The 9327-nt window shown below is 32.3% G+C and overlaps 3 protein-coding genes across 3 annotated transcripts; 1 reads left to right on the top strand and 2 right to left on the bottom strand.

The window, feature by feature from the left end:
• The first annotated feature begins 1051 nt into the window (after positions 1–1051).
• On the top strand, positions 1052–3175 carry LOC8289666 (probable transcription factor At5g61620). The gene is made up of 6 exons (XM_015723301.3): positions 1052–1460; positions 1723–1934; positions 2044–2100; positions 2188–2241; positions 2327–2449; positions 2561–3175. The coding sequence occupies exons 1-6, from the start codon at positions 1181–1183 to the stop codon at positions 2795–2797; spliced, it is 963 nt and encodes a 320-aa protein (XP_015578787.2). The 5' UTR covers positions 1052–1180; the 3' UTR covers positions 2798–3175.
• Positions 3176–3711: 536 nt separating this feature from the next.
• LOC8289667 (GTP-binding protein YPTM2) lies at positions 3712–6447 on the bottom strand. Its single transcript, XM_002510974.4, has 8 exons — positions 6263–6447; positions 5902–5974; positions 5319–5366; positions 5185–5232; positions 4744–4815; positions 4492–4647; positions 4284–4387; positions 3712–4013 (listed from the first exon to the last, which is right to left on the bottom strand). Exons 1-8 carry the CDS (start codon positions 6274–6276, stop codon positions 3917–3919), a joined length of 612 nt encoding a protein of 203 aa, XP_002511020.1. The 5' UTR covers positions 6277–6447; the 3' UTR covers positions 3712–3916.
• Positions 6448–8147: 1700 nt separating this feature from the next.
• LOC8289668 lies at positions 8148–9186 on the bottom strand. Its single transcript, XM_002510975.3, has 2 exons — positions 8699–9186; positions 8148–8494 (listed from the first exon to the last, which is right to left on the bottom strand). Exons 1-2 carry the CDS (start codon positions 8937–8939, stop codon positions 8304–8306), a joined length of 432 nt encoding a protein of 143 aa, XP_002511021.2. The 5' UTR covers positions 8940–9186; the 3' UTR covers positions 8148–8303.
• Positions 9187–9327: the final 141 nt, after the last annotated feature.

Here is a 9327-nt window from a genome sequence, read left to right as displayed (position 1 = left end):
TCTCAAATTTTAATTTATTATTATTACCACTGTCAAGGCTTGTTACGTAGATTGCATCAATCAAAACTATTGATATCCTTCTGATACAGCAGCTTTTTCATGAGTCCACTTACATTTATGATAATATCACTAGTATGGATTTTGTTAAGATTATTAGTATCCCTCTTGTGAGTGAAATAATCATGTTGAAGAAATTCATTGATTCCTTTAGTAAATGAGAGAGCTTTTCCAATTAAAGAATGATTCTTATTCTTAATGAAATATTAGTTTATATAAATATAATAAATAAATAAAGTATTTGTAATTTTCACATGACGTAGGTTATTATTTGATGTTAAAATTGTATAGATATAATTAAGATAATGACGAGAATGACATAATAGAGGGGGGGAAATGACTACTTATTAGTCGTCTCCTAAATATAGAAACATGATAAGGAAAAACAATACAAAACCTTTCAAAGATGATTTCTTCACAGCCAAGTAACCTGTAGTTGGCCAAATTAAAACCGCGCAACATTAGCTACCGCAAACACAAGTGTTACCTAAATTTGGTAAAAACAGCGGATACAATTTAATTTCTTATTTAATTAACCATATTATTACTAATATATATTATTATTAATATTTAGCGATTTTAGCTAATTACTAATATAACAAGCTAGAATAAACATCTAACAAATTAAGTACGAGTAAAAAATCCCTTTTTTAAAAAAAAAAAAAAGTACAAGTAAAAATATGTTACTAATAAAAACAAAAAACAAAAAAAAGATAAATCGGTTGTGTGATGAATTAGATTAGATTTAATAAATATCTGTCAAATTAATCAATAAGAGAATTGTTGGATTATTTAATGACCAAAACGAATTTTCCAAAATGAATGGCTACAATAATAGAAAAATAATATATTACCAAAACTCTATAAGGTAAGAGATCCAATGGCTAATATAACATTGTATAGCAAACCTATAGAATCAGAACCGTGAAAACAAAATCATAACGGATTGTGTTATGTTGACTTTGATAGATTAAAAAGTAAGGCCAGATATGTAACTTCGTGAAAGAGACCAGATCTTTCAATTCCAATTGGCAAAATCTGGGAAACATACGTGTTTAATAGTGAAACAAACCAAGGTGCTATAAATACCAATGCCCTGAACCTTCAATTTTCGAGAAGAGAGATGGTGAAGGAACTTGCAGCTAGAAAGTGTTCTCATTGTGGGCACAATGGCCATAATTCTAGGACTTGCAGTGGAAAGGGTGGAGGCTGTTTAAAGTTGTTCGGGGTAAAAATAATTGAGAAACAAGAAAAACCCATTAAAAGAAGTGTTAGTTTGGGCAATCTAGATTCTTTACCAGACACAGGCGATGCTGATCACCATGATCATGCTGATGATGGGTACATGTCGGATGGGTATATCGATTCCAAGAGATGCAAGGCAGCACATAAAAGGAAAAAGGGTATTCAATATGCAAGAAAAATCTCATTTTTCTTTCTGTTTTTTGTGTGTTTTTCTTTGTAATGATTTAATGGAACGGGATGGCAATATGTTTGCTGTTTTTCATTTTTGTCTTTGCAATCACCTGGAAAATCTAAATTGGCTTTAAGCAGCTCATAAATAACAGATGGTGCTTGTTCTTCTATTATTTTATGATCCCCGTGTTTGGTTGTTAAAAAAAATAAATCATCAATCTCAATCTTCTTTTCCTTTTTCTTCCTCAGGGAAGCCCTGGACTGAAGAGGAGCATAGAATCTTTTTGGAAGGATTAGACAAGCTTGGGAAAGGTGACTGGAGAGGAATTTCTAAGAATTTTGTGACCACCAGGACCCCAACCCAGGTCGCTAGTCATGCACAAAAGTATTTCCTGAGACAATCTGCAGCTGATAAGAAGAAACGTAGATCAAGTCTCTTTGATATGACCCTGAGAGAATCTGTATGTTTTTCTTATCTAGCTAAAACAGGCATTTATAAAAAAATTTGAAGTCTTTCTAAGCTTAGTTACATTCCTGATTTGTGACTAGAGTTGATTATTAATCTTGCAGGTATTAGCATCACAGCCACAGGAACTTTCTATTTTCCCTGCTAGCACTTCATCACAGGTTAATACATTTTAAGTTTCTTTCGAAGTTTTTCTATGTACAGTACATGTGAGAATGTAGTTGTGATGGCAACTTGCATTAACACAGGCTACCACCTCTTCAGCTTTGCCATTGAAGAAGACTACTGAAGTCCAATCAAATGTAAAATCCTTATCTGTCAGCAATCCATCCGCTAATCTATAATTATATAATTTATTAGTCATTCTATCTTTTCTTGATATTGCAGGTTATTACCCGAGCTCAGGTTATTAACAAATTCCCTCATCTTTTCTTGGATAATCCCGTTCCCATGGCTAATCCTTCAGTTGTACCTATTGCTGTTTCAAGTTATGCTGGGATTCCATATATGGTACGCTTCAGTTTCAATCCTGACACTTCAACATATTCTGATCAATTTGGATTTGAGGATTTTCAACATGATATAATTCCTTGAATTTTCTCCTTTTACATGTTTTTACAGCTAGGATTCCCTAGCAACAGGCAGAGCTATCTGGCTGGTAAAAACATACAAGCTGCACCATTCCTTCATATGGTGAACTACAATTGTTCGGGGCTAGGCTATCCTTTTACATCCAAGAGCCCTGGAAGTTTTACTACTTGTGCACCTATTCCTACTCACCCTTCTGGTATTCCTACACCAAGATCATTTCCCGTAAACTATTTGCAAGAGGGTCCATCAAATTCATCATCAAGTTAATCATTTCCCTTAAAGTGGACCACCTCTTCTCATAAACTGTTTGCAGGAAGGTCCGTCAAGTAAAATTGGATCACCTCCTCAATCCCCTCAAGGAGCATTTCAGGCTTCAGAGCCCATTAGTGCGATCTGAAAAATTTTTGGTTTAGAATTATGAGCGTAAGTCAGTTGGTTTCCATGAATAAAGTTTTGGTTTATTATATTTTTTCGGCTTCAGTTTTAGTTTATATTTCTCTGGGTGATAATGATTAACTTTCGTGTGTTTAGTTTTAGAGTCATAGGATAAATTGGAAATCGTAGTTTGCTTTTTGGCCAGGTCTGCTATCTTGTGCAATTGTTGAAAGAAATTCATTTTATATAATACAATTTGATGTCTCTACACTTCTTTTTATGTCATATAGCTATAGACTTATTTTTTCAATAAATAATTAATATACGTTTAATATTAAGTGGTAGATGATTGTCATCATCAATATCAGTTTTTTCTTCTAACGGGGTTGATTGAAAATTTTGTTATGGAGCTGCACTTTTAAGGTCCAAATAAACAATATAGTATTCTGTCCAAATTACATTTTTAAAAACAAGTCGCGAATTTAAAAACTCATAGATCCCATGGTTCTCTAGCCAGTATGCACATTAATCCAATGATTATCTAATTTTGAAGTAGAAGATGTATTCGAGCAAGGGAAATGTTTTTGTTTGGCAAGGTCTAGGCAAACAATCATTATTGTCACGCAACACTACAAGGAGCACCAACTTGGATTCAGAATTTGCTTTCAAATTCATTCACATTTCTTGTAAGCAATCCTCTTGGAGGCGTTTTAAGCTAACTATCAAAATATAAAGGCAAACAAAAGAAATGCGTGCTTTGCAACTCTTAATTGTGGGCGACATACCCACCAGAGGAGAAAAAAAAATAATGACAATTAACATTTACTAATATCAAGCAAGACACAATTTGTACAGGATATTAAACAACAAGATAAACTGAAAACATCAATCTCCTTTTAATTGCATACAGAACAACTGAAAAAGAAAATGATTTTATAGTTTAATGTGGGAATAGTCTATTCCAGGACAATTCAGAAGCCACTTGTGGTCGCGAGGTCAATCAAGAGCCAGCTAAGAAGAGCAGCAGCCAGACTTCTGGTTAACAGGTTGTCCACGTATCTGCACAGTTGGTGGCCTTGCATTGTTTGCTGCTGGTTGGCTTGCCATCCTGCAGGGAAATGAAAAAAAATTAATGATTCCGCAAATCAGAAGTACACTAAACCAAATAGGAAAGAGCAAAATCCAAAATATAAGGAAAAAAAAATGCGATAGCCCATTCCATTAACAATTCCTTGTGTTATGTAGCCTAATCAAATATAATGTGATATAGCAAGCTTGTATTGTCCTTGAAACAACTTACATTACAACTAAGCCTCATCTCTTCACAACAATCAAAGGAACAAGGAAGTAAAATTAAAATGATAATCAATAAACATACCTGTTCTTGATGTCAGCAGCCATGGCCATAAAAGCTTGTTCCACGTTAGTAGCGTTTTTGGCACTTGTCTCCATGAATGGAATGCCAATTTCATCCGCAAATGCCTTTAAAACAGCATATGAATGGTGGAAGATCATGGTGAGTTAGTACTTAGTGGTTGAGTTTGAGCAAATATGATACCAGGTAATAATTGGAGAGATTTATTTACCTTTGCTGTTTCATAAGAAACAACTTTGTTAGCAGTGAGGTCAGACTTGTTCCCAACCAAAAGCTTGTTTACATTTTCGCTCGCATAACGATCAATTTCATTCAACCATTGCTTAACATTGTTAAAACTCTCTTGGTCTGTCACATCATAAACTATCTGCAGAAAAAAAAAAAAAAAAAAAAGACAGCATTGCCACAATATTCACAGACACCAAAAGGACAATACATAAATGTATGTTATTGAGAAACTCACTATAATGCCATGTGCCCCACGGTAGTAGCTACTAGTGATTGTCCTAAACCGTTCTTGTCCTGCAGTATCCCACTGAAACAGGAGACATCAAACAAAAGAAAATTAGAGATTGACACCATGTGCCTATTCACATTTGCAAATAACAAATAAATCAATCAACAAATGAAAATCAAAGACCTCATCATCCCCGGGTAATATCAAGTAAGATTGATGAGCCCAACACAAACATGTTTAATATGATTGCAGATATAACAGTTGGCTGAAGAATAAAAGAAACACTCCAAAGAAAAAGTGATGAAGAATAAAAACAGAGGTCAAACATAAAAAATAGGGGAAATAAGGTTTGACAAAATAAGGTTTCCATTCAACACTGGTATAATCCCACAAATAAGAAATAGGGGAAATAATCCAACACTAACAGTGAGGGAAAATGAAACTCACAATTTGAAGTTTAATGGTCTTTCCATCTTGCTCCACAGTCCGAATTTTCTATGGAATAAAATCCACATTAAAATATTAGTCACGAGTTAATATTTAGGAAACATTCATATGAATCCACAACCCCAGATGCTTACAAAGTCAACTCCAATTGTGCTAATGTAACTGTCAAGATATGAATCATCCTGTTCAAAAAAGATGGAAAATTAGCAAGTAATCAGAAATATTATTTTGATATTAATAAATATCAAGATATGTTAAAAACAAAAGGCTATATTTCAACCAAGACCAGAGTATAATTTCTCCCAGAATTTATAATGCACCTAGAACCACTAGTTCCAGCAATCTTTTCAACAAACATAATCTGGTTATCTCCAGTTTACAACAATAAGTAACAAAAAGTAGAATAACGTTATATACCTTATTCATAGTTTTAGCTCAAGGTTTATATTTTGTTGCTTCCCTCAATGTTATCAGACAGAGCATTTACATATCAAATATTATACACAAAAACTGCTAGGACCTTGATTTCAAGGTTAACTATGTTTAACAAATGTTTCAATAAATATAGAATCATTTTCCACAGTTGATACCATGTGATATCAAAGAACGTTAATCTAAACTCGTTCCTGGTGAAAAATTACTATTGAAGAGACGAGAAAGGATTTTTTTTTTTGAAAAAATAAAAAAAAGGGAATACGATTATTTAATTTAGCTTACCGCAAACCTCAGAAGAAGACATGATTTGCCAACTCCAGAATCCCCAATCAGCAAAAGCTTAAACAGATAGTCGCTGCACCACATGAAAAATAATAATAATTATTATTATACAATATTGATAACCTGTTACTAAAACTAAGTTAAAAAGCTCTTATCTAGGTTTAATTAAAACTAAATTAAGAAAAATCAAAATTCACAAATCATTAGAAGTGAATTAAACACAGAGGATTCACATATCTATCCAAACCACGAAATAGAGAGCCTAATCAAATCAAAATATCATTTAAAACGCAAAACGCAGCAGATCTCGAGAAATGGAAATTGGAAATTGATGGAGAAGGTAAGATCTCGAGGGACTTACTACTCAGGATTCATGACGGCGAATTAGACCGGGATCGGACCGGTCCGGCGAGTATTGAACTGGAATTTACAAGTAGAAGCAGGGAGAGAGAGAGAGAGAGAGAGAGAGAGAGAGAGAGAAATTGAGAGAAGAAAATGTTTTTAATGTATTTGTAAGGAAGTCCAGCTAAAACCGACAACCACGGAGAGCTATGTGTTATTTTATTTCTAAATCTGGACCGTCCATATCCCGCCTCATTTTTACACGTTCACTACAACGAAGTACTTGAATTTACATAACTGGCCTCTCTCTTTTATTTACGGGAAAAGGTTCAATTCTGCCCTCAATATTTATCACGAATCTCATATTAAAGCTTCATATTTCTTGTGGTCCTATTGTGTCCTTGTTTGCTCTAAAACGCTACAATTAAACCCTTCTCTTAATTGAAGGCGAGACAAACATTTAATATATTTATATATGCTAATGTCTATTAATTAAATGAGAGACCATAGTTTACATACTCTGCTAGGTCAATGAGCCGGAGAATGCACAAAGTCATGTCAGTCAGAGATCCAACACTTGAGTAATAATAATGATAAAACTCAGTATAATGTTATAAATAACTATTTCTTTTATGGTTGAGTTTTATTATCATTATTACTTTTATCTTTTAGTGCAAATAGAACAATAGGAGGAAAACTATATCGTTTTAATTAAATAAATTAGAAAAGAAATCAAAATTATTAATTTTATATGATTCGTAGCTAAAATTATAAAATCACTAGTTGGTCTAAATTTTATATATAAGAGATTTTAAGAAATTTTTAATTTTGATATCGATTCTCAAATTAACTAATTCAAAACAGTAAGACTGAATTGAATTTAAGAAATATGCGAGTAACTAACTCTTTTTTATTCTTTTTTATGATCTTTTTTGCCTCATCCCGTACATTGACTTTGACTTCAAAGATGGAGCTTTTTTAAATAATAATAATAAAAAAAAAAAACAATTTGAAATTTTGTTGAGGCTAACCATTGATATAGCAAAGGGTCCATATTAGAGTTCAAAGCTCGCATCAATTCTTTTAATTTTAGACTCTGTCCTTTTTCTTTTTTCCCACACCGATCTCTATTTTCATTCACTTTCTCTGGATATTCATATCAAATTCCTTAATTAGGATCTCTTATTCTCTTAAATTCAACAAACATTTCTTCACTTTTATAAATAAAAATAACCAAATCAAAAAATAATGTGATTGGTAGGGGATGTAATGGAAAAAAAAAAGTAAGAATGTATTGAAAAACCATATATAAAAAAGTTTGAAGTTGAAACGAATCAAAATTAATTTTTTAAATAAATTGGAATAACCGAATTATATAAAAATATTAACCGAACCGAACAATTCAAACCAAACTTAAAATCACTTTAAAAATTAAATTTCATATTAAAATAAAAATAAAATTTACTAAATAATTAAAAAATCAATTATTTCAGTTTTTTAGCATAAAACGAACTAAACCGATATCATTTCAGTTTTTAAAAAATTCTAAACCAAATAAATTAGATTTTAAAAAAAATAACCGAACAAGAATCGGTTCGATTTTCTCGGAATTTTGCTCACCCCCATCCTCAACCCTCTCACCTTCCCTCGTCGTATCCCCTCAATTCTCTCAGCCTTTTATTTGTGTTCACGTAGTGGGATGGTAAAAGTAATGGTGAAAAAAGGTTGCTGAAAGTGGTAGTTTTCAAGAGCTTCATTTTCTATAGGCAATCACTGCATAATGGCTAATTCTACCATTTCCATTAAGAACTTCAAAGATAATCAAGAAAACAAAAACAAACAGAAAATATTGAAAACAAAAGGTTGAGACAAAATTTATACAAGTACTGCATAAAGTTTTAAAATGAGAAAATTACTAGTTAAACAGTTTAAGCATTCAGATCTTTTTTGGGGTTACATTAAGCATTCAGAATTTGTTAATAAATAAATGCGATCCGGAATTTGCACAAAAAATGAATAAATTATCAGCAATTGACACCATATGAAAAGTATCAGCATCATTAAAATCTGTTGGCAAATTTCTTGGTACTTTCGTGATGATTTCTTATTTGTTTAGGAGCTTCCATGTCACCAGAATCAATTGGTAAAAATCCTGTTTGAGTGCCATCACTGTCCGTATCAATATCTCCTTCGATTGTCAATCCTTCAATACTTGAAGCTATGGAATCAGGTTTATTTCCTACATTTACATCTGCAAAGATACAACACCATTTAAAAAAGAGAAACAAGCCGAAGAAAAAAGTCCCAATTTTCCATTGTACAGCTTACTTAATGCACTAAACATAATAGGCCAAGGCATTATACAGTAATTGTTCAGGTTGTTTTATTTACATTGTTATTTAGAACCCAAATCACTAGATCGTAAAGGAACCATGACCATATGGGATTAAAATACCTGGATTGGAAAAGAACCATAAAATAAAGCCACAGAGAAGCAGCACAAAGGGAATAATATGAATAGCGTTCTCAGAAAACTTAATATGCGATTTCTCCTTCTTTGCCATTCCCAAAATTGGGTCATACTCGGGTAGCTCATTCGCTTCGTTTGAAGATGATATTCTAAGCCCTGGAGGCGCCTTTGGCGATGAGTGCATGAAGTAGTCATCAGTCCTGGTCCAGCTTGCCGATCGATGCATATTCTTTTCTTTACTTTGTTAACTTTCCAACGATAAAGGGATGAGAAGAAGAGAGTTTTGTTTGTTTTTTCTTGTAGGTGTCAGTGTTAGTTTGTTGTGTACATCAAGGAAAACGGCTTGGATTTGGGAAAATCTGTTGCCTTGGCCGTTCCTTTTTTTTCCAGGAATAAAATTTAATTTGACCACTAATTTTATTGTTTGAATTTAATTCAGTTCTTTTTAAAATTTATGAATATTTTAATTTCAATTTTTATATATTTAACTCAAACTAATTTTACATTTTATATAAAAAAATTATATACTTCTTAAAAAGAATATGGATATAGTAAAAAAATAAAAGAATAAATATTTTATATTAAATTATTTAAATTAAAAATATTTATTAATA

The sequence above is a fragment of the Ricinus communis genome, chromosome 4 (assembly GCF_019578655.1).
Source record: "Ricinus communis isolate WT05 ecotype wild-type chromosome 4, ASM1957865v1, whole genome shotgun sequence".
In the NCBI taxonomy this organism is placed as follows: domain Eukaryota; kingdom Viridiplantae; phylum Streptophyta; class Magnoliopsida; order Malpighiales; family Euphorbiaceae; genus Ricinus; species Ricinus communis.
This window is presented reverse-complemented; position numbering and strand designations above follow the sequence as displayed.

Coding starts and splice junctions, on each gene's coding strand:
- LOC8289666 (XM_015723301.3), top strand. CDS start 1,181: ATGGTGAAGGAACTTGCAGCTAGAAAGTGTTCTCATTGTGGGCACAAT. Junction 1,935..2,043: donor ATATGACCCTGAGAGAATCT/GTATGTTTTTCT, acceptor TTAATCTTGCAG/GTATTAGCATCACAGCCACA. Junction 2,450..2,560: donor ATGCTGGGATTCCATATATG/GTACGCTTCAGT, acceptor ATGTTTTTACAG/CTAGGATTCCCTAGCAACAG.
- LOC8289667 (XM_002510974.4), bottom strand. Junction 5,367..5,901: donor GTCTTCTTCTGAGGTTTGCG/GTAAGCTAAATT, acceptor TTTTTTGAACAG/GATGATTCATATCTTGACAG. Junction 4,816..5,184: donor AGACCATTAAACTTCAAATT/GTGAGTTTCATT, acceptor CTCCTGTTTCAG/TGGGATACTGCAGGACAAGA.
- LOC8289668 (XM_002510975.3), bottom strand. CDS start 8,939: ATGCATCGATCGGCAAGCTGGACCAGGACTGATGACTACTTCATGCAC. Junction 8,495..8,698: donor ATGGTTCTTTTCCAATCCAG/GTATTTTAATCC, acceptor GTATCTTTGCAG/ATGTAAATGTAGGAAATAAA.